Source organism: Ambystoma mexicanum, chromosome 10 (genome assembly GCF_040938575.1).
Source record: "Ambystoma mexicanum isolate Mex_15411 chromosome 10, UKY_AmexF1_1, whole genome shotgun sequence".
Lineage (NCBI taxonomy): Eukaryota > Metazoa > Chordata > Amphibia > Caudata > Ambystomatidae > Ambystoma > Ambystoma mexicanum.
In genome coordinates, this window is record NC_090932.1 from 234,986,019 (window position 1) to 235,011,041 (window position 25,023).

Below are 25,023 nucleotides of genomic sequence, written 5' to 3' on the forward strand. Positions count from 1 at the left end.
AAAATAAGGATTTGCTTCTAAGATAGCACTGTCCTTTTCTGGCATTTAGTTGTTAAGGATCCACATAAGCTAACAGATGCAGGAAATAAAACAAGACTATTTGTTTTGAGGCTCTTGATCATCACATACTTCCATTGTCATTTTCACATGGCAGCATGTGGCAGTTGAACAACAAAAACCTTAGGAAAGACGCTGGGCAAAAACATGCGTGGGTATTGCACCTCAAAAAAAGTAATAATTTACAATAGATATCCCGCCGCCTATGCACTGTGTAAAGGAACAAACCTCACTATATGTTCACAGGTATACAATTAATAACATACCTGACTAAAGTAAATAACAGAACAACAAAGGTTCGAAGTCTGAAGAGCAGCATCGAATACACAAAAACACATTTTATTAACAATTTCATCATAAAATCACATAAACGTTCGAAAATTCAATAAAGTGACATGTGCAGCTATTAACATGACTTTTACATAACATCACGAAAGTGCATACAAATATAACCCTAAAAACATACAATACAGAACTCGGGTAAGGCAGAAATAATCACCCAAGCCAAACGCCAAATTACATTTAAGAGCACACAAAAATGAATAATCGTTCCCATCCACAAGGGCCTTACAATGCCACAGGTAATTAAATGTAGCTCCAAGATGTAAAATTGAGGAGGCTGCTAAAAAATGCAGTCGGTAATGACCCACCATGTTTCGTTCTACTTGTAAAACTGGGAAGATGGTAGAACTTCAGGGGACCAATTTGGCAGCAAAATGTTCTCACATAAATGTGTTTCTCCAGCAATGTGGTCTGGCATGGATTCACATGCTCATGAATATTCCCTGTCGTCAGGCTGGGAATCCTCGGTAAAGAAAAAATCAGTATCAGTTTCGTTTCTGATCTGTCTTTCTCAGTAGTAACCAATCACTGGTCTCTGGGTCATACTGCCCCCATCCAATGACTGCACTCTCCCTAAGCCCCGCCTCTGGCAGCCATCTTCAGATTTTTACTGCACGCTCAAGTGTTGGGAGTCCTCGTGCTTAGCTCTCGAGCTTTTGCTGCGTTTTCGCGCTTTTTCAAAGAGAATTTCCAAATTTTCGGCCAAATAGAGCCTTAAGATCAACCGTCTCTACATCCAATTAACGGGGATCTGTGTCGGATTTTTCTACGCCCCTCAAGGGTGAAGATTTTGTCGAGTTGCGCTTCTTGTAGGATTCCAGAAGTTTCTGCGGCCTACCCGAGCATGGCCCAGGAGAAAGGAAGCTCGACGCCCGGATAGCTGTTCAGGGTCTGCCCTGGATTCCAGCTACAGAATGTGTTCAAGGAGGACGAGCATTCAAAATGTCTCTACTGCCTTCATGAGGCCGAAACGCACGTGAAGGACTGTGCGTTTTGCAGGAACATGTCGGAACGGACCATCAGGGACCGACACCTTCGCGTCTCCAACTGGCTGGAAGGAAGGAGTCCGTCAGGTGAAAAGAAGATGAAGAAGTCCGAGCGGTCTTCTAAGTCCTGTGAGGGCGCCCCGGCGACGGGGGTCCAACAGAAGGCAAAGCACCGCGAGTCTGCGGGCACCGGGAGCGCCGAATGGTCGGGCTCTTCGGCTGCCAGGCAGGGCGCGCCTTCCCGGCACCATCAACCACGAGCCAACGCTCTGGTTCGGGGAGGAGGAAAAACGAGAACCTGGGTAAGCCTCTGGAGAGGCCCCGGTCGATCTCGAAGGATTCGGCCGAGGGGGAGCGAGGCGGTGACCCTCCCCCCAAGGTGAAGGCCTCAAACGCGCCTAAGGCGGTAAAGGCATTGATTCACCCGGCCAAGGCCTCTATCGAGGGAGTCGCGGCGGCCCTGGCGCAGCCTGTGGAGGCTACACCAGTGGAGGCGACCTCGGGGCCCAGAGTCTCCCTGCCTCCGCGGAGGGAAGCCTCTTTCAGACCTATCGAAAGAACCCCGTGAAGACCCCGGCGGAAAAAGAGAGGGGGGGCGGTGGCCATTGTGGACACGGACACAACATCCGAGAAGGAGTTGGCAGAAGTCCTAGAGGGCCTCGACGAGGGCGTCGAGGAGGCCCGTCCCCACGGGAGGGATCCCGACGAGGGTGACGATGAAAGTGACGGCAGCACTGGCGAGGGTCCTAGTCAGCCGTCGCTCCCGTCTCTTCCCGAGCCGCAGGATAACTCGGCTGCCATTTTGTTGGCGATACAATCCTTATGTTCAGAGATAAGGACGAGATTGCCCTTGCCACTGATTGAGGGCCCGGTACCAGGTCCGGCGGAGGAACCAGAGCCGGTCCCGGCGGGAAGCCCCCCGAACAAGAGAAGACGGATCCACCCAGCCCCGCCTTCTCCGCCCTCGCGGCCTGCTCTGCCTTTACCCACGTCCCCCGTCCCTGGGGATGACACGGGAACGGACACGGCCACGACGGGTACCGACGACGGCGGTGACGACGGGACGGAGCTCCCATCACCAGCCCGGGCCTCCCCGTCCGATGAGATTTGGATATTTCCACGCAATGATCGCCAGGGTATCCAAGCTTTTTCAGCTCTGCCCCTAGGAGAAAGAAGGTTTCCTTTACCAACAGCGCGAGGCCAGGAGGAAGTCAGTCCTCACCGTGCCTCTGCTGGATGACATCTGGGACGAGGGTCTCACCCTTCTCAAGAACCCTTCTACGACGCCTGCCAAGAAGGATCGGTACGAGAAGATGTACCGGGTCCCCGACGCGGCCCCTCTGTGCCTTAGGGCACAACCTACCCCGGACTCGGTCGTCTCAGCGGCGGCCAAGAAGAAAGCGGGGGGGGGGGGTGCGTTGGTCTCAACGTCAACTGCCCCGCCGGACGGCGAAGGGAAGAAGCTGGATGCAATGGGACGACAAGTTATCTCGTCGGCGGCAACTACGATTAAGGCGACCAACGCCTTCGCAATTGTGGCCCGCTACGACAGGGAGTTATGGTTCCAGATCGCCGCCCTGTTGGACTTCCTACCGGATGACAAGAGGGCCGAGGCCCTGGAGATCTTGCAAGAAGGCGAAGTGGCGTTGGACCACACCATTACGGTGGCAACGGACATTGCCGACACCGATTTCCGCCAGATAGGCAACAGCGTTTGCCGACGACGAGGTTGGCTCAAGGCGACAGCTTTCCGCCACGATGTGCAAGCCAAGGTGCTGGACATGCCGTTCGACGGGAACAACCTGTTTGGGAAAACGGTGGATGAGTCCCTCCAAGCCATCAAGGTGGACACAGAGACTGCTAGGGCCTTAGGCGTCCTTTGGCAACAGAGGCCGTCCTTTCGGAGCGCCGGAGGCAAGCAGAGTGCCTCCAAGGGGTTCGGCGGTGGCTCCTCTACGTACCACCAAGCGACCCGCTCCTCGTTGCAGGAAGCCTATAAAGGACGAGGCAAGTCGGGGGGACCCCGCCGTCGTCGCCAAGGAGACCAGGGCGGCAAGGCGTCCGCTAAGCAAGATTGAACCGAAGCACCCCGGTGGGAGGCTGGCTTGCGAAGTTCGTCAGCGTGTGGGTGTCCATCTCCACTGACCGTTGGGTGCTGGACGCCCTGGCCCAGGGGCATGCCCTCGAATTTCTAAAAAAGTGCCCCCGCATTCCACCCGTGGTCAGGAAGGAAAATCGCGTCCCTCAACTACTCTTGGAGGTGAGGGCGTTGTTCAGAAAAGGTGCCATCGATCTCGTCCCGAAGAGGCTCCAGGGCTCCGGAGTATACTCAAGGTACTTCCTAGTAAAAAAGAAGACAGGAGGATGGCGCCCCATCCTGGACCTGCGACGGCTGAACAAATACATCAAGGCACAGAAATTCCAGATGGTCACCCTCCAGCACGTGCTGGGACAGCTGGAGGAGGGCGATTTCCTGTTATTGTTGGATTTGGAGGATGCGTACTTCCACATCCCCATTCTGAAAGGTCACCAAAAGTTCCTCAGGTTCGTGGTCCAAGGACGGCACTACCAGTTCAAGGCCCTCCCGTTCGGATTGAAGTCGGCACCCAGGGTGTTCAAGTGCCTCGCACCGGTGGCGGCGCGCCTGCCCTGCAGGGGATCCACATCTACCCCTACCTGGATGACTGGCTCATCGGAGCATGGACAAGGGATCTCGCCGTGGATCACACAGCAAAGACCGTCCAGCTGTTCTCGGACATGGGATTCTCCATCAACTTTCCCAAATCCCACCTGGTCCCGTCGCAAGCCGCACTGTTTCTGGGAGCAAAGCTCGACACAGTGGTACGCCTGGCCTCACCGTCGGAAGAAAGGACGAAGGCCATCCTGGGCAAGGTGCAGCACCTGCTGGCCACGGATGTGGCCGGGGTGAGGTCCATCAAGTCCCTCCTCGGGTGTGCAGGCTTCGGATGCGCCCTCTGCAAGAGTTCTTCGACTCCCGCTGGATCCAAGCGACGGGCAGCTTCGAGGACAGGATCTCGCTCAACGAGACTTTCCGACCAGCGATCCGGTGGTGGGGCACCCGCGCTCATCTGACGGCGTGCACAGACTTTCAGACCCCATCCCACCAGATAACGTTGACGACGGATGCCTCCCTGGAATGTTGGGGAGCGCACACCGGAGAACTTCACGCGAGAGGCCTCTGGCTCCCGGAGGAGAAGACGCTCCACATCAACATCCTAGAGCACCGTGCAGTGTTCTGGGCCCTCAGGTCCTTTCTCCCGCCCCTCAAGGGCAAGGTGGTGAGAATCTTCACCGACAACACCACCACGATGTTCTACATCCGGAAGCAGGGAGGAACCAGATCCCCAGCCCTCTCCAAGGAAGCCCAGGGTCTGTGGCATTGGGCCGTCGCCCAAGGGATGTTTCTGGTGCTTATCTGGCAGGGATAAAAAACACCATCTCCGACTCACTCAGCAGGGAGCTGCGCTCGTGCCACAAGTGGGAACTACGCCAGGATCAAGTGGATAGACTCTTCCGACGATGGGGAAAACCCCAGATCGACCTGTTGGCAACAGCGACAAACTCCTCTTTCTCGTTCCCCTGGGAAGGCCTGTTCCTTTATGCGTTCCCTCCGTTGCCGTTGCTGCTCCGACTCGTCAACCAGCTCAAGAGGTCCCGGTGCATGATGATCCTGGTCGCACCAGCATTACCGAGGCAGATCTGGTTCCCGGACCTTCTGGACTTGTCAGCGTCCCCACCAGTCAAGCTGCTGTCGGACGCGGATCTTCTCTCCAGAGAAGGAGGCGCCATACTTCATCACGACCCGGAGTCGCTGAACTTGCAAGGCTGGCTCCTGCAGTGCTAGAGTTTGGAGGGTACGATATCCCAGCTGACTGCAGAGAGGTCCTTGCAAAAGCCAGGGCGTCCTCAACTCTCAAGTGCTACGGACATAAGTGGAAGAGGTTCTCTCTGTCTGGTGCCGTACACAGAAGATTAACCCTCTACGGATTACGGCCCCTCAAGTGCTGCCGTACCTACTGTCGCTGGCCAAGGCTGGACTGGCTCGCGCCTCCATCAAGTTACATCTGGCTGCGATCTCCCGATGCACCAGAACCACAGGGCGGGCGTCCTTGTGGTCCCATCGCCTGGTGAAGGAATTTATGAAGGGACTGTTCCGATCGTTCCCGCCGGTGAAGGCCCCTGCCCCGGCGTGGGAACTCAACGTGGTGCTGACCAGGCTCATGGGGGCGCCATTCGAGCCCCTACATTCGGCGCCGCTGAAATTCCTGTCATGGAAGACTGCGTTTCTTGTGGCCATCACCTCCGCACGGCGAGTGGGAGAGATCCAGGCCCTATCCTGCAAGCCTCCATACTTGACTTTTCACGACACGAGGGTGGTGCTGAGGACGCACCCTTCGTTTTATGCCCAAGGTGCCGTCTGACTTCCACCTCAACGAGCCCTTGGTGCTACCTGTTTTCTTCCCGTCACCTTCGTCTCCGGCCGAGAGGACTTTGCACTTGCTGGGTGTGGCTAGAGCGCTAAAGTTCTACCTGGACCGAAGGGTTTTCGGAAGACATCACAGCTGTTTGTGAACTTTGGACCTCTGAACCAAGGGAAGGCTCTCTCAAAGGCTTCCATTTCCAGATGGCTCTCCGGCTGCATCATGCATTGTCATCGGTTGGCAAACCAACCGTTGCCTGGCCATCCGAGAGCCCGTTCGACCAGAGCGCTCGCTGCTACCACGGCGTTCTTGTCTGGCGTGCCCCTGCTGGACATCTGCAGGGCTGCTACGTGGAGGTCGACGCACACCTTCACGAGATTTTACTGCGTCGACCGGGATTCCATGGAGGAGTCCAGAGTCGGCCAGGCAGTGCTGCGCAACCTGTTCGCTTAAGGTGAGACTGGTGGGGAGGTAAGAGATGCTTAATGTTGGGCCTTGCCACCTCCCGTGGTTGTGCATGTGTACTGCTAGGTATTCTTATATTCATGAGCATGTGAATCCATGCCAGACCCCATGCTGGAGAAGGAACCAGTTACTTAGCTGTAACTGTTGTTCTCCAGCATGGGTCTGGCATGGATTCACATGTGAACCCTCCGTCCTGCCCCTCTACGGCTCTTCACTTGGTCATACTGCCACTTTGCGTGCTACCAAATCTGAAGATGGCTGCCAGAGGCGGGGCTTAGGGAGAGGGCAGTCATTGGCTGGGGGCAGTATGACCCAGAGACCAGTGATTGGTTACTACTGAGAAAGACAGATCAGAAACGAAACTGATACTGATTTTTTCTTTACCGAGCATTCCCAGCCTGACGGGGAATATTCATGAGCATGTGAATCCATGCCAGACCCATGTTGGAGAACAACAGTTACAGGTAAGTAACTTGTTCCTTTTCCTTAGACCACACGCTCTCAGCACCTAACGGTGTAAAGACATTCTTAGTGTCACATGGTTTTGAATCACCTGAAACACAGTGCAAACATGCAGCTGTAATTAATTCCGTCATAAATTGAATTGGGCACGCCTCCCAACCCTAAAGGAGAAGAGGAATGCTTCTTATCAGTTTCATATTAGTTCAATGCCGGTGTGCCAAGTGTCTTATCAATAGAAACATACCTATAAATACAGGTAAACCCAAGATTAAACCAGCAATTCCACTCACTCACTAGAAATAGAACAATTACATAACTTAAAACATTAACCCCAAATATATTTAACTTACTCAATCCAACACTTGAATGCCTGTCTTCTTTAGAGAGGTCCCTAGGTTTGATTCTCAGGTATAGTAACACTCAGTCACAGATCACCTAAAATGTTCATTATGTGTTTTACATCCCAGTGAGAAAGGAGACGGGAGACAAAAACACATAGCATACATCAACATAAGTTCAGGCAGGTGTTGATTACAACTATATAAGGTTTTATTTGCAAGTGCAACTATGAGGCACAGATCGTGCTAGGAAAACATCTGAGACAGAGCCTCGACCTGCGTTATATCTGATAGTTAGTTATTCAATTGTAAGTCCTTGGCTGGTATTGGGCCCTATAAAAAGCACCAGAGACCACAAAAACCACCCACCCTTCTACAAACTGCCACTGATGAAACCTGTCGTCCATCGTCCTTTTCCTACCTTGTTGTTGCATTCAGGTCTGGGTTTTCTCTTCCTGATTGGGAGCAGACCGGTGTGTGCTAGATAGACGGTTCTTAAGGCAACGTCTTCTTTTTTCACACTTTGACCAGACATGCAACCATCCAGACCAAAAATTATCAAAAATAGTATCACTACTGGAAAAAGATCAATAAATTGGTTTGTCATGGTGATGACATCTAACCTTTTTGAGAGATGAAACCATCCTGGATTGAGAAGGATTACAGGTGAGTAATTCTCCTTTTCTGAACTCCAAGGCAATCATTGGGATTAATAATTTTCAGATGTGGATGGACCAGAATTAACCATCTTGTTCCTTGTTGTTTTCCTTCTAGAGAACCTTTGCTGAAGCAGGGGTTCAAAGGCACAGCAACTCCTTTGGGACTGAATTTGATCAAGATTAACTGTCAGAATGAGCATGTGTACCAGTACCATGTGACTTTCAGGTAACACAAGCACGCTTTTGTTACTGTTAATCACAATGTAATCTTTAAGCCACATGTCTGCAACCTGTGGCTCTGAAGATGTTTTGGACTGAAGCTGTTATGATCCACCACCATTTGAGTATGCTGTTTGTAGTACAAAATATCTATAACGAAAGGGTGCATAGTACTGATTTAGGCAATCTATTTGTTTATTATTTGTCCAATGGCCTTCAGACAGTCCCTTTTACAAGACACTTGCCATTTAATTACTGTTATGTGGTTCCCTTAATTTAATAACTATTGGAAATCTTTAACCACATCGTTGTAGGATCAAAACTTTGCAGGGTGCAGTGTGTTTTGTGGACTCCTCCCTTCATGGTGCTTGTGCTTTCCTCAGTAAGTGCTGCATAGTGTTCCAAGGTAACTTAGGTTTTTGCTCAACTGTTGATACTTCGTATGGGACGAGTGAATTGACTGGATGAAGTAATGCATTCACATGATATAAATAGGTTAGTATGCTATTTCATGGGGGACTAGTGCATCCTGGAACGTGCATCTATTTTGGGGACCAGACAACATGGAAGCCTAGACCTTGAGGTCCTGGAGTTTGGGCATATAAAACTCACTCAAAGGAATATGCAAATATAGAAAGAAGCACACGCACTAAAACAAGAATTTGGTACTGTAATACATGGATGAGATCTGCTTTCTGGTGTACTGAACAATTTGACCTGTTCCACTGTTTCAAAATTGATCTCGTCAAATATCTATTCATGCTAAATTGTGGATAATCTGATACTTAAAGGTTCACATAGCTGCCCCAGCTGCTTAAATAATCAAATAGCGCAGGGTGGTAGGTTCCTGCAGTTAAAGTTGTTTATGGACGGAATAAAGGGATTACCCCTCCCATAATCAAACAACACCCAGTTGGCATTTTAACTGTTCTAATCTGACTAATGCTACCACCCTTTTATTCTATACACAAATATACTTTAATGCCTCTTACTTTAAAGGTGGCTATTTTAGTAGCTACCACATGTATCTGAAAGGTATGAGTTGGAAGCACTCTGTGAAGAAGGTTAAGGTGTTTTTCATTACATAACTACGGTTTTTACAAAAGTCGATTTTGAAATATCATTTAACTTTTTTCCAAATAATTGTATTCTGGTGCAGAGAGAAGTCTTCATAAATTGGATCTGCACAGAGTTATTGTATTATAAATGTATAGAGTAAAGTCAACCTAAAAGGCAAGCCATGCATTTGTGTCTTTTATTGAAGGGCAAAAATGATATGTAGCTAACAAACGACGCAAGTTCTGCATAAGGCCTACGCACATTACTATAGCAAAGGGGGCATGTTTGCCTACTTGGAAAATGTCCCATTAAATAACCTATGCAAGGTGGAGCTTTGTGCTTACATTTGTAAAACACTACTGCATTCACACAAACAAGGGCAGATTCCCAAGTGGGAAAATGGTACTAAGAATTATATTCATCACCGTCTCTGTGTCACATATGTTACCCAGCGGGAAATACTGTCTTCTAAATTCATTAACTGCAGAAGGAAAACATTACTGTTAGGTAGCCGTTTCTGCATAAGTTAAGAAGACCAACCTCTGTGTGCGTGCTGGATTTTCTGCCAAGCTAACCAGACTCAAAATGGTAATTTGAAAGCAGTCTGGCTTCCATCTTAGGTGGGGCGAGGATTGGTAGGTGGAACGGCTTTTCCCAGACAAGCACATAATACAAATAAGCCCACACAGTATAGTTAATAGAAAAAATACTCTATATACTTCTATGTTCTGTCCCCTTACTGCGACATTTATGGGGCAATCTTTTGTCTGAAAACACTTCACTTTTCGGTGATGACCGTGGCAGCTTAATAGTTGTATTGCAAGCCAAGGAATACCGCATCCAATGTCTATCGGGAACTGACTGCTCTAACCTGGCATGCCCTCAAATCCCTCAACTTTTATAGGTCACTGGTGACCTGACAAAACCAAAACCTAAGAACATTCTAGAACTATCACCAGGCGTTTTAGCACACACATCCCGCATTAAACACAATTATTTTCATCAGCCTTAGCCACTGTACAGTTACTGTCATATGATTTCTGTCTTGCAATTCCTGCCGAGGGGCATAGGCACCCCCTCTCCTATGACAACTTCTGCTCTTTTTATGAAAAACCTTATTGTCCTAACCAGTTGCAATCTGTCCAGACAATCATGTGGGTGCTGGCAAGCTTGGTACAGGTTTATGCTGAACAGCACTTTTTAATATTTTTTAGATCACGTGCTCTGAATTGTCCAGAGAAAGAACAAGCAGTAACAAAGCAGACAGAATAATGCAATTTTCTGCAGAGTCCTCTAAAGGAGAACGTTTTCCAAGGGAATAGGGTGGCTTGGGGCTGTGGTCAACTTTATTTTGTCATCGTTTTTTTTTAAACTCTTTAATGATTTTATAATAACATTACAAAACAAACAAAACATATAACATAACTGGCTGTTTGGCGCTATGCCTGGGTATCTCTTCTCATCTTCCATCTCAGAGAGATCCAGCGTTTGTGTTATTTTGGACTAACTCTGTCCCCGTGGTAGTTTTTAAAGTTTTTCGATTTATGCTTTGCTGCTCTTGGGGGTTCCTCAAGTGTCTTATCTATTGTTCCTCTTCCCTTGTGAGATCATCCCCTTCACTTTCCTCTCTATGATCGAACAGATCCTGCATCAGGGAGGTCCATGCTGTTATTTTTTTTCCTGTTTCCCCTTCTCCTTTCTGCGCCGATCTTATCCACACCGTCATTGCCCGTTTCCTGAGGTCTGCCCACCATGAGTCTTTTGTTGGGCCCTACCTTGTGTTCCACGCCATTGCTATCCTTAGTTTAGCTAGTATGCATATTAGGTCTTTCATTTTTGCAAGATGTGACCTGTGTCTGCCTCCTCTTGGGAATAGGCCCAGTAGGTAGAGTTCAGGGTTTTCTGCTTGTATTTGGAGTCGACTTCTGGCCACTTTGTCTGATTTTATCCGAAAAGACCTGTATCATTGGGCAGGTCCAGAACATGTGTATCATGTCTGCTTCCTCGTCGGGACAGCGGGGGCATGTGCGGGGGTCTCTCAGCTTCATTCTCTTGGGCACAAGGTACGCCCTGTGCGTGGTGTATAATTGTGCTTGCCTGAAACTTGCGTTCCTCAATACTTTTTGGGGGTATCTTAGCACCCTGGTCCATTCCTGATTGCTAAGGGGTCTTCCAAGTTCTTCTTCCCAGCGTCCTCTTATGTGTAGCACTTGCAAATTATTGGATCCTAGCAATTGTTCGTATAGCCTGGAGGTTGTGTGTCCACCTTCCGATATATCGTACCATGCATCTAGTTCTCATATGTTCTCTTGCTCTGGCCATTCCGGCCACACCTTCTTAATTGTCAGTATTATTCTGTTATGTCATATTCTTCCACCAAGTCTTGGAACTCCATCCATTGTTCGTCCTCCCTCAGATCTCCTATTTGCACTACTCCTTTTGCTTCCAATTGGGATCTGTATGTTGCGAGTGTATTTGTGTCTGTGCCTAGTAATCCCGCTAATGGGATCTGTGTTGAACAGGGATCCTTTGCTCTCTGGAGTCTCCACACCCTCGCCCACAGATTCATTGCAAGCTTAAGCATGGTTGGCAGGGTCCTGAGCAGGGATTTGTCGATCCATGGTAGTTCTCCTAGGTAGTATGATTTCAATGCTGGCTGGAAAAGTATTTTGTTTATAGATTCGTCTTCCCCCAGCCATTTGACCACAAATTAGAGTTGTCCTGCTAAGCAGTATTTTTCGAAATCTGGCAATCTGATGCCCCCTTCTTCATACTCCCTCTGTAGGGTTGTCATTGCGATCCTACACCTCCCCCCTGCCCACAGGAACCTTTGTGTTATTATGTTCAACTTCATGAAGAAAGCTCTCGGTATGGCGTGCGGAATGTTTGTAAAGTAGTATAATAGCCGTGGGAGTACTACCATCTTCAGAATGGCCGCTCTTCCCATCATCCTCAGCTGGAGTGTCCCCCAGAAGTCCATGGACTTTTGTGTTTTCTCTAGGGCCACCAGCGTGTTGCGTTTGTGTGAGTCTGCAGTGTTGTGTTGCATCTCTATTCCTAAATATCGGAAGGAGCTCGGTGCCCATGCTAAACCCATGTCTGGAAGTTTGTCTTGGGGGGGGACCCGTTTTAGGTCAGCCAGGGGAAATAGGACATAATTTTCTTTATTGATGGCTATCCCTGATAGTCTGGTGTATGCGTCCGCCGCTTCTAGGAGGCAAGGTAAGTTAGCGCGCGGGTTCTCCACGAAGAGAAGGATGTCGTCTGCATACAGCGAGATCTGGTGTACCTCTCATCTGTATCTATCCCTGTGTCCCCGTATTCTGCCCTGAGGAAGACCACCCACGTTTCCAGAGCCAGTATGTATAACATTGGTGACAGAGGGCAGCCCTGTTTGGTTCCTCTGTGTATTCTCCAGGGTTTCGAAATGCGTCTTCCGTTTTTACTCTTACTCTGGGATCTCTGTACAGCAGCCTAATCCATCCAAGAAACCCTTCCCCTATACCAAAGTGGGCCAAGACACTCCGAAACCACTTCCAGCTGACCGAGTCGAAGGCTTTAACAGCATCTAATAACACCAAGGTGCATTCGCCTTGTCCCTGATTCGTCTGATCTATGACATGATGCAATCTGCGGAGGTTCCATGATGTATTGCGCCCTGGGACGTAGCCCGTCTGCTCTACGTGGATCAGCGTGGGTATTAATAATGTCTGACGGTTAGCCAGGACCCCTGTGAGTATTTTGGCGTCTTGATTGATGAGGAAAATCGGCCTATAGGAGGCGCATTCTACTGGGGATTTCCTTGGTTTGAGGATCGGTACAATTATTGTTTCGGACATGCTGTTTGGTAGTTGTTTACTCAAATGCCTCCTGGTATGTTTCTAGCAATTTTGTGGTTATAATGCCCTTTATGTTTTTTAAAACTCTCCGGGAAGCCCATCTGGGCCCGGAGATTTGCCCGAGGGGAGCTCGGAAATCACTGTTTCGATTTCTTCAGCTGTAATGGAGGCATCCAATAGTTGGGCCTGTTCTGCTGTTAGTTTCGGTAGTCTTATCTCTGCTAAGGCGTCTACAATGTCCTCCGGCTCCACCTCTGGGTTAGGGGCGTAGAGCCGCTCGTAAAAGCCAGAAAATAAATGGTTTATATCTTCCTGGTTCCTGACCTCTGTCCCAATTTTATCTTTTAGTACGACTATGGGGTCTCTTTTGTTTTCCTGTTTAGTGAGCCATGCTAGGAGTCTGCTAGGTTTATCTCCTTCTGCGTGGGGTCTCTAGAAATATTTCCCATAATTCAGCTTCCCTAGTTTCTCCCAGAGTTGTATGCATCTTGTTCTTAACTCCGGTAGTTCCCTGGGTTCCTTGCCCACCCTCTCTCTCCTTCGTTCCTCCGTTTTTATCTCCCTTTCCAGTTTGTCCAGTTCTTCCATGATTTTTACTTTTAGCCCTCCTGTTTTCCCAATTGCTGCCCCTCTTATCACTACCTTGAATGCATCCCAGAGCGTGGCATTACTTTCTACGCTACCCTCATTATGTTCAAAGTCCTCTTTTATCACTACATGCAGATGTTCAAGTTCTCCCTCCCCTAGCGCTTCCGCTCGGAGGCGCCATGTTGGTATTGGGGTTTTCCTGTAGGTGTGTGCCCATGTTGCTAGTATTGGGGCATGGTCCGAGAGTGTGCGTGCTTGTCTCCAGCATGGGGTCTGGCATGGATTCACATGCTCATGAATATTGCCTGTCAGGCCGGGAATCCTCGGTATAGAAAAAATCAGTATCAGTTTCGTTTCTGATCTGTCTTTCTTAGTAGTAACCAATCACTGGTCTCTGGGTCATACTGCCCCCAGCCAATGACTGCCCTCTCCCTAAGCCCCGCCCCCGGCAGCCATCCTCAGATTTTTACCGCACGTTCAAGTGTTGGGAGTCCTCGTGCTGTAGCTCTCGAGCTTTTGCTGCGTTTCCGCGCTTTTTTCAGGAGATTTTCTCATTTTTCGGTGAAATAGAGCCTCCAGCTCCACCGTTTCTACATCTGATCAACGGGGATCTGTTTCGGAGTTTCTACGCCCCTCAAGGGTGAAGATTTTGTCGAGTTACACTTTTGGAGGATTCCAGAAGTTCCGAGGCCTACCCCGGTCATGGCCCAGGACAAAGGAAGCTCGACGCCCGGGAAGCTGTTCAGGACCTGCCCTGGATGCCAGCTTCAGAACGTTTTCAAGGAGGACGAGCATTCGTTATGCCTCTACTGTCTCCATGAGGACAAGATGCACAAGGAGAAGGACTGTGCATTTTGTGGGAACATGTCGGAGCGGACCATGAAGGATCGCCACCTCCGTCTCGCCAACTGGCTGGAAGGTAAGAGCCCGCCAGGCGAGAAGAAGAAAAATAAGTACGAGCGGTCTTCTAAGTCCTGTGAGGGTGCCCCGGCTACGGGGGCCCAACAAAAGGCTAAGCACCGCGAGTCCGCTGGCACCGGGAGCGCCGAACGGTCGGGCTCCTTGGCTGCCAGGCAGGGCGCACCCTCCCCGGCGCCATCATCCACGAGCCAACGCTCTGGCTTGGGTAAGAGGAAGTCCGAGAACCTGGCGAAGCTTCTGGAGAGGCCCCGGTCGATCTCGAAGATTCCAGCAGAGGGGGAGCGAGGCTCGGACCCTCCCCCCAAGGTGAAGGCCCCAGGCGTACAGAAGGTGACGTTGGCCTTGATTCACCCTGCTAAGACCTCGATTGAGGATGTCGCCGCGGCCCTGGCTCAGCCTGTGGAGGCTACACCACTGGAGGTGCCCTCAGGAGCCAGAGTCTCCCTGCCACCGCGGAGGGAGTCGTCTTGCAGGCCCATCGAGAAGACCCCCACAAAGTCCTCGTTGGAAAGGGCGGGGGAGGGGCTGGTGGCCATTGTGGATACGGACACGACCTCTGAAGAGGAGCTCATCCAAGTCGTGGAAGAGGCCCAGCCCATTGGGAGGGATCCCGACGAGGGCGACGACGAGAGCGACGGTGTCGCAGACAAGGCTCCTAAAGAGCCCTCTCTCCCGTCGTTTCCGGCGCTGCAGGACACCTCCGCGGCCATTTTGTCAGCCATTCAGTCCTTCTGCTCGGAGATAAGGACTAGTTTTCCCCTTCCCCCGACGGAGGTACCTGAGCCAGACCCGACGGGGGAACCGGAGCCAGGACCTTCGGAGAGTCCACCGCTTAAGAGGAGGAGGACGCATCCTAGGCCACCTCTCCCGCCGCGGCGGCCTTCTCTGCCTTCCCCCCGGTCTACTACCCACGGGGATGATACAGGCACGGACATGAGTACGACAGGTACGGATGACGACGGAGGCGACGACTGGACGTGTCCCCCGTTGCCCCCCCCTGTCCGGGTGTCCCCGCCCGACGAGATTGGATCCTTCCATGCAATGATTTCCAGGGCTTCCGAGCTCTTCCAGCTCTGCCCCGAAGAAAAGAAAAAGGAAGGGTTCCTTTACCAACGGCGCGAGGCTAAAAGGAAGACGTCCTCGCCGTACCGCTTCTTGATGACATCTGGGATGAGGGGCTCGCCCTCCTCAAGAACCCTGCCACGGCTCCTGCGAAGAGGGACCGGTACAAGAAGAAGTACCGAGTCCCCGACGCAGCCCCCTTGTGCCTTAGGGCGCAACCCACCCCGGATTCGGTCGTTTCGGCGGCGGACAAGAAGAAAGCGGGGGCGGGGGAGGCCATCGCCGGACGACGAGGGTAGGAAGCTGGATGCAATGGGGCGACGGGTCATCTCATCTTCAGCGACGACCATCAAGGCTGCCAACGCCCTGGCCATCGTAGCCCGCTACGACAGGGAGTTGTGGTTCAAGATCGCCCCTCTGTTGGACTTCCTTCCGGACGCCAAGAGGGCGGAGGCTCTGGAAATCTTACCGGAAGGTGAGATTGCCTCGGACCACGCCATTATTTGCCTGAGACGACGAGGATGGCTCAAGGGGACGGATTTCCGCCAGGACGTACAGACCAAGGTTTTGGACATGCCCTTCGATGGGAACAACCTGTTTGGCAAGGCGGTTGATGACTCCCTTCAGGTGATCAAGACGGACACGGAGACGGCCCGAGCACTGGGTGTGCTCCAACAGCGACAGCCGCCCTTTCGGAGCTCCGGAGGCAGACAGGGTGCCTCCAAGGGAGCCGGCAGTAGCTCCTCTACGTACCTTCAAGTGGCAAGATCTTTGTCGCAAGAGGCCTACAGGGGACGCGGAAAGTCAGGTGGATCCCGCCGTCTTCGCCAAGGTGGTCAAGGAGGCAAGGCGGCCTCCAAGCAGGATTGAACCGACCGTTGGGTCGGGCCCCCGCTAAAGCACCCCGGTGGGAGGCCGGCTGACGAAGTTCGTCGGAGTGTGGGAGTCCATCTCCACCGACCGTTGGGTGCTGGATGCCCTGGCCCTGGGGCACACCCTCGAGTTCCAGAAGAAGTGCCCCCGCTTTCCTCCCGTGGCCAGGAAGGAAAATCACGTCCCTCAACTGCTGTTGGAAGTAAGGGCGATGCTTAGAAAAGGTGCCATCGAGCTCGTTCCAAAGAGGCTTCGGAGCTCCGGAGTTTACTCAAGGTACTTCCTCGTAAAGAAGAAGACAGGAGGATGGCGTCCCATCCTGGACCTGCAACGACTGAACAGGTACATCAAGGCACAGAAGTTCCAGATGGTCACCCTCCAGTACGTGCTGAGACAGCTGGAGGAGGGCGATTTCCTGTCGTCGTTGGACTTGGAGGATGCATACTTTCACATCCCGATTCTAAAGAGACACCGAAAGTTCCTCAGGTTCGTGGTCCAAGGGCGGCACTACCAGTTCAAGGCCCTCCCGTTCGGATTAAAATCGGCGCCCAGGGTGTTCACCAAGTGCCTAGCACCGGTGGCGGCGCGGCTGCGCCTACTGGGGATCCACGTCTACCCCTCCCTGGACGACTGGCTCATACGGGCAAGGACAAGGGAGCTTGCCTTAGAACATACTGCGAAGACTGTCCAGCTGCTCACGGACCTGGGATTCTCCATCAACTTTCCAAAATCCCACCTGGTCCTGTCGCAAGTCGCCCTGTTTCTGGGATCACAGCTCAACACAGTAGCGCGACTGGCCTCTCCGTCGGAGGAAAGGATCAGGACCATCCTGGGAAAGGTGCAACGTCTGCTGGCCACGGACGTGGCCAGAGTGAGGTCTGTCAAGTCCCTCCTCGGAATGATGTCCTCTTGCATTTATCTCGTGCGCCACTGCAGACTTCGGATGCGGCCCTTGCAAGAATTCCTCGACGCCCACTGGATCCAGTCAACGGGCAGCTTCGAGGACAGGATCCCGCTCGACGAAGCATTCCGTCAGGCGATACGATGGTGGGGTTCCCACTCTCATCTGATGGCGGGAACAGGTTTCCTAGCCCCGGCCCACCAGGTGAGGGTGACGACGGATAACTGCGAAGGGTTTAGATAGAGGCGCACACCTATAGTAAGTAAGATTAGTAAAGAGATTCGAGGATTATGTTGTATAAACTTTTAGGTGCGGGGGGGAAAAACTGAGGTCATGGCACAAGACCCCGACAATAAACAGTAAACAGAAAGAGGATTCAACTTGGGAACCCTCCCGTCCCCTGCACACTTTCAAATGTTTGGATTAATCCAATACAGTTGTTTAAACTGCGTTATATGCATTGTACATACATTTGTTTCTAACACATATGGTCAGACACAGGAGTGTGAGATAAAAAAATATATATCTTTATAGTCAGGCTGTATTATTTTCAGCAAGAATTATAGTTCAGACAAAGATTATTTACAGTGCATAGAAACAGTATCAATAGATAAAGCTCAAATTGAAGAAAAATGGAGTCCAAATTGATTAGCGACGCGTTTCGAGGAAGTTCTCCTCTTCTTCATAAGGCCACACTTGGACTCTTAATGTAAAAGGAAAGCATAAATTCAGTAAAGAAAATTTTGTAAGCACAATGCATAGACTGTTCATGTCATATTAAATGTATACAGTTAAAAAATAAATGGCATTAATTGTATTTAGAACATTAATCTGTCCCTAAAAAATAGGGAATTGAAACAATGTAACATGTTCTAATATGCATTGTAATTCATGCAACATTATAAGATTAACTAGGTTGCCCCTGCTCGAGAGAGGGGCTGAAGGTCTACTGAAGCATCTTTTCCTGCAAAATTAACTGTATAACGTCCATCATACTGTAATTTAGTAGAGTACTACCTCTAATGGGATCTATCACGTGGATGGTGAAACATAAGCTAAAGAAAATTAAATATGTAGGTAAAACAACACACAGATAATTCTTAGGTTATATCAATCTAATATGGAAGGAATACAAAAATCGTTACCTCTGTGAGTAGAAAGTGCCGGAAACAGAGAACCGGACGGAGCGGTGAAAATAGACAGTCTTCGTACATCAGTTAGTTCCTTAAAACATGGCTAATTCCCAAAAAGATACCAGAAATCTAAAGAAAACAAAGCCTGATCAATGCCAAGCTCAATGTTCAAACGTAACAGTCATAGGTGTGAGATAAAAAAAATTTGAGTAACATACCTAACCAAAATATGGAGGGCGGAAAATAATCAATACAGCGGCCCACATAAGGATGTAGAACTTAAGTTTCCCGCCGTCACTACAGAGGTGCCTCAGTATGTGGGAATTCTGTCATACGAATAGCCAAACTGAACAGGAATGAAGTCCTGATTAGTATAATATACCTAGCAATCTGATATGAAGTAATGGAAACATAATATGGTGTTTAATCAAGGCAAAAAATGTAAAGAATTACCGTGGTAAGAATGTGCAAATGGCACAATTCTCAAAGCTGATGTGCAACTGATGTCAAGATTGTGTGGCCGGTCAACAGCTGAAGAATCCGGCAGTAATAGGTCAGTTAGAGTATCAACTAAAGAAAGTGTAAGGAAAACAGAAAAAAAAGAATCATGAGACTAAGGAACTATTTCCCTGGTCCCTAGATAGATAAATGCACATGCATTCACGCTTACCTGGAGCATAGGGGGGCAATCCTGAACAGAGTCTGTTCAGCCGAGTGGCTTGTTGTTCACAAACCATGGAGACTACATGTGACCATGGAGATAAATAGAGGACTGAAGTAATAGGTGAAGAAAAAGGACTAAGAAGTAAATGGGCCTCAAGGTCGGCCATCTTGGAACGAGGTTATATTGTAATGAAGGTGTAGATCTCTAGGCATTCAATGACAAGAAGTAACTTAAATCGGGAAGCGTAAAGGTGCGTAACTAAATAAATTAAAAGGAAAAAATTCATACAGTACAGAAACCTATTGTGCGATGTAAATCGGACATTACAAATACTAGTCCGCACATCGTAGAACGGGGAGAGGAAAGTTGAGAAAAATAGTGTACCATGTGAAATAGAGTCGAAATTAGCAATGACAAAGGGTCTTGAATCGAACGAAACGCTCGGATCTTAAAAGGGAAAAAAATAGCACGGAAAAAATGAATATAATGTTCAGATTATCTGGCTAAGGTCATTTAATGACCATGTGTAACCTATCAGTTCAAAATAGGTGGATCACATGGATGGTTGCCATAAAAATAATTGCCTGTAAACACAGTGTAAAAATTGTTCTTATTCTTAATTTTCATTTTTTGTCATTCTGTTATACTTATCACATTTAATTTTGATCTTTTGTAAAATAAATGCATTTACCCCATTGAGATTGCTATATTGCACTAGGTTGTCCATGCAATGAGAGAGAGATTTAAGGTTTTTTTTCTCTCTTCCTGCATAATGTGAATCCATGTGATCCACCTATTTTGAACTGATAGGTTACACATGGTCATTAAATGACCTTAGCCAGATAATCTGAACATTATATTCATTTTTTCCGTGCTATTTTTTTCCCTTTTAAGATCCGAGCGTTTCGTTCGATTCAAGACCCTTTGTCATTGCTAATTTCGACTCTATTTCACATGGTACACTATTTTTCTCAACTTTCCTCTCCCCGTTCTACGATGTGCGGACTAGTATTTGTAATGTCCGATTTACATCGCACAATAGGTTTCTGTACTGTATGAATTTTTTCCTTTTAATTTATTTAGTTACGCACCTTTACGCTTCCCGATTTAAGTTACTTCTTGTCATTGAATGCCTAGAGATCTACACCTTCATTACAATATAACCTCGTTCCAAGATGGCCGACCTTGAGGCCCATTTACTTCTTAGTCCTTTTTCTTCACCTATTACTTCAGTCCTCTATTTATCTCCATGGTCACATGTAGTCTCCATGGTTTGTGAACAACAAGCCACTCGGCTGAACAGACTCTGTTCAGGATTGCCCCCCTATGCTCCAGGTAAGCGTGAATGCATGTGCATTTATCTATCTAGGGACCAGGGAAATAGTTCCTTAGTCTCATGATTCTTTTTTTTCTGTTTTCCTTACACTTTCTTTAGTTGATACTCTAACTGACCTATTACTGCCGGATTCTTCAGCTGTTGACCGGCCACACAATCTTGACATCAGTTGCACATCAGCTTTGAGAATTGTGCCATTTGCACATTCTTACCACGGTAATTCTTTACATTTTTTGCCTTGATTAAACACCATATTATGTTTCCATTACTTCATATCAGATTGCTAGGTATATTATACTAATCAGGACTTCATTCCTGTTCAGTTTGGCTATTCGTATGACAGAATTCCCACATACTGAGGCACCTCTGTAGTGACGGCGGGAAACTTAAGTTCTACATCCTTATGTGGGCCGCTGTATTGATTATTTTCCGCCCTCCATATTTTGGTTAGGTATGTTACTCAAATTTTTTTTTATCTCACACCTATGACTGTTACGTTTGAACATTGAGCTTGGCATTGATCAGGCTTTGTTTTCTTTAGATTTCTGGTATCTTTTTGGGAATTAGCCATGTTTTAAGGAACTAACTGATGTACGAAGACTGTCTATTTTCACCGCTCCGTCCGGTTCTCTGTTTCCGGCACTTTCTACTCACAGAGGTAACGATTTTTGTATTCCTTCCATATTAGATTGATATAACCTAAGAATTATCTGTGTGTTGTTTTACCTACATATTTAATTTTCTTTAGCTTATGTTTCACCATCCACGTGATAGATCCCATTAGAGGTAGTACTCTACTAAATTACAGTATGATGGACGTTATACAGTTAATTTTGCAGGAAAAGATGCTTCAGTAGACCTTCAGCCCCTCTCTCGAGCAGGGGCAACCTAGTTAATCTTATAATGTTGCATGAATTACAATGCATATTAGAACATGTTACATTGTTTCAATTCCCTATTTTTTAGGGACAGATTAATGTTCTAAATACAATTAATGCCATTTATTTTTTAACTGTATACATTTAATATGACATGAACAGTCTATGCATTGTGCTTACAAAATTTTCTTTACTGAATTTATGCTTTCCTTTTACATTAAGAGTCCAAGTGTGGCCTTATGAAGAAGAGGAGAACTTCCTCGAAACGCGTCGCTAATCAATTTGGACTCCATTTTTCTTCAATTTGAGCTTTATCTATTGATACTGTTTCTATGCACTGTAAATAATCTTTGTCTGAACTATAATTCTTGCTGAAAATAATACAGCCTGACTATAAAGATATATATTTTTTTATCTCACACTCCTGTGTCTGACCATATGTGTTAGAAACAAATGTATGTACAATGCATATAACGCAGTTTAAACAACTGTATTGGATTAATCCAAACATTTGAAAGTGTGCAGGGGACGGGAGGGTTCCCAAGTTGAATCCTCTTTCTGTTTACTGACGACGGATAACTCCCTGCAAGGTTGGGGAGCGCACACCGGGGATCTCCACGCAAGAGGCCTTTGGCTCCCGGAGGAGAAGACGCTCCACATCAACATCTTGGAGCTCCGCGCAGTGTTCCGGGCCCTCAGGTCTTTCTTCCCGTCCCTCAAGGGCAAGGTGGTGAGGATCTTCACCGACAACACCACCACGATGTTTTACATTCGGAAGCAGGGGCGGAACCAGATCCCCTTCCCTATCCAAGGAAGCCCAGGATCTGTGGCATTGGGCCGTCGCCCAAGGGATGTTTCTGGTACCCTTTCATCTGGCAGGGATAAACACCATCACCGACTCACTCAGCAGAGACCTGCGCTCGTGCCACGAGTGGGAACTGCGCCAGTATCAAGTGGATCGACTCTTCCGACGATGGGGCGAACCCCAGATCGATCTCTTCGCGACGGCGGCGAACTCCAAGTGCCGGAGGTTCGCCAGCAGGTTTCCCCAGCCGAGGAGCATGGGCGATGCTTTCTCGTTCCCCTGGGACGGCCAATTCCTTTATGCGTTCCTGCCGTTGCTACTCCGGCTCGTCAACCAGCTCAAGAGGTCCTGGTGCAGGATGATCCTCGTTGCACCGGCGTGGCCGAGGCAGATCTGGTTCCCGGACCTTCTGGACTTGTCAGCGTCCACACCAGTCAAGCTGCCGACGGAGGCGGATCTTCTCTCCAGAGAAGGAGGCCCCATTCTTCATCACGAACCAGGGTCGGTGAACTTGCAGGCCTGGCTCCTGCAGCACTAGAGTTTGGAGGATACGACATCCCGGCCGACTGCAGAGAGGTTCTTGCAAAGGCCAGGGCATCCTCAACTCTCAAGTGCTACGGACATAAATGGAAGAGGTTCTCTGTCTGGTGCCGGTGCACAGAAGATTAACCCTCTGCGGATTACGGCCCCTCAAGTATTGCCGTACCTACTGTCCTAGGCCAAGGCTGGCCTATCTCACGCTTCCATCAAGGTGCATCTGGCTGCCGTCTCACGTTACACCAGAACTACAGGACGGGCGTCCTTGTGGTCTCATCGGCTGGTGAAGGAATTTATGAAAGGACTGTTCTGATCGTTCCTGCCGGTGAAGGCCCCTGCCCTGGCGTGGGAGCTCAACGTGGTGCTGACTAGGCTCATGGGGGCCCCATTCGAGCCTATGCATTCAGTGCCGTTGAAGTTTCTGTCGTGGAAGACAGCATTCCTCGTGGCCATCACCTCTGCATGACGAGTGGGAGAGATCCAGGCCCTATCTTGCAAGCCTCCATACTTGACTTTTCACGACACGAGGGTGGTGCTGAGGACGCACCCCTCCTTCATGCCCAAGGTGCCGTCGGACTTCCACCTCAGCGAGCCCTTGGTGTTGCCAGTTTTCTTCCCGTCTCCTTCGTCGTCGGCTGAGAGGACTCTGCACTCGCTAGATGTAGCTAGAGCGCTGAAGTTCTATGTGGACCGCACGAAGAGTTTTCGGAAGACATCACAGCTGTTTGTGAACTTTGGACATGTGAATCAAGGGAAGGCTCTCTCGAAGAATTCCATTTCCAGATGGCTCTCCGGGTGCATCATGCACTGTCACCGGTTGGCAAACCGACCGTTGCCAGGCCGTCCGAGAGCCCATTCAACCAGAGCGATCGCTGCTACCACGGCGTTCCTGTCTGGTGTGCCCCTGCTGGACATCTGCAGGGCTGCTACGTGGAGGTCGACGCACCCCTTCACGAGATTCTAGGTCGACTGGGATTCCACGGAGGAGTCCAGAGTCGGCCAGGCAGTGCTGCGCAACCTGTTCGCCTAAGGTGAGCCTGGTGAGGAGGTAAAAGTTGTTTAATGTTGAGTTGTTGTATTTCTTGATATTGAGCCTGTTGCCACCTCCCGTGGTTGTGCATGTGTATACTGCTATGTATTCTTATATTCATTAGCATGTGAATCAATGCCAGACCCCATGCTGGAGAAGGAACAAGTTACTTACCTGTAACTGTTGTTCTCCAGCATGGGTCTGGCATGGATTCACACGTGAACCCTCCCGCCTACCCCTCTGCGGCTCTTCACTTGGTCATACTGCCACTTTACGTGCTACCAAATCTGAGGATGGCTGCCGGGGGCGGGGCTTAAGGAGAGGGCAGTCATTAGCTGGGGGCAGTATGACCCAGAGACCAGTGATTGGTTACTACTAAGAAAGACGGATCAGAAACGAAACTGATACTGATTTTTTCTATACCGAGGATTTCCGGTCTGACGACGGGGAATATTCATGAGCATGTGAATCCATGCCAGACCCATGCTGGAGAACAACAGTTACAGGTAGGTAACTTGTTCCTTATGTCAATTCCTGTGAATTCTATTAGAGATTCAGTGCCCGTAAATAGGTAGTCTATTCGTGTGAATGTTCCGTGGGGTGCGCTATATTGTGTATACCCTCTCCCGCTTCTGTGTACCTGCCTCCAGATGTCCACCAACTGCAGTCGTGTAAGGGTCCTTTGGAGCTCCTTAGCAGGGGTTGCCGGCTTCCTCTGTTTGTCGTCCGACCTGTCGAAGTGGATCTAAGGTACAATTAAAGTCTCCTGCCCCAATGAGCGTGGCTTCCCTGTATTGAGCCAGTTTGGGGGCTAGGTTCCTGAAGAATTCAGTTGCATCGTGGTTTGGGGCGTAGGTATTAATCAGACATATTTCCCTGTTCTCTAGCATTCCGTGTACCAGCACTAGTCTTTCCTCCGGATCACTTTCTTGCTTTATTAGCTGGAACGGTACTCTCGGCGCAATCCATATTAGCGGTCCCCTTGCGTAGTTCGAATATGTAGTGCTGTATACTTGCCCTCCACATTTCTTGCCCACCTTGGCCTGTTTTTTCTAATGCTAGATGAGTCTCCTGCAACATTGCTGTATTGACTCATCTTGTTTAGCCACGCATACACTGTCTTTTGACGCATGCTTGAAGTCCTCACACATTCCAGGTTGCTGTTGTTCTCATCAGGGTCCATCTATGTATTGTTTACTTAGGCTCTGCTGTCCCATAGCCTTCATCTTGTTTCTCGCCCTGTCTCTTCTCCTTTCCTCCGGCCCTCGAGGCGTTCCCCTCCCTCCCTTCCTTTTGATCTTTTTCGCCTTTTCGTCTGGGGTGGTTTCCTTCGATTTGTTGCTGTATGTCTTCCCAGTCTCTGCTCACTCGAGCTGTTGTGTGTTTGCATAGGTTGTCCTTCCCACCGTCAGTGCGTTGTGCCAGCC

The 25,023-nt window shown here is 49.2% G+C and overlaps 1 protein-coding gene across 1 annotated transcript in view; it reads left to right on the forward strand.

Annotated features, from left to right (window-relative positions):
* PIWIL2 (piwi like RNA-mediated gene silencing 2) overlaps positions 1-25,023 on the forward strand; it is a 2,524,398-nt gene that overhangs the window by 486,881 nt on the left and 2,012,494 nt on the right. The window contains exon 6 of the mRNA XM_069617761.1: positions 7,867-7,977. Coding sequence (XP_069473862.1) covers positions 7,867-7,977 — 111 coding nt within the window. The remainder of the gene's footprint in view (positions 1-7,866; positions 7,978-25,023) is intronic.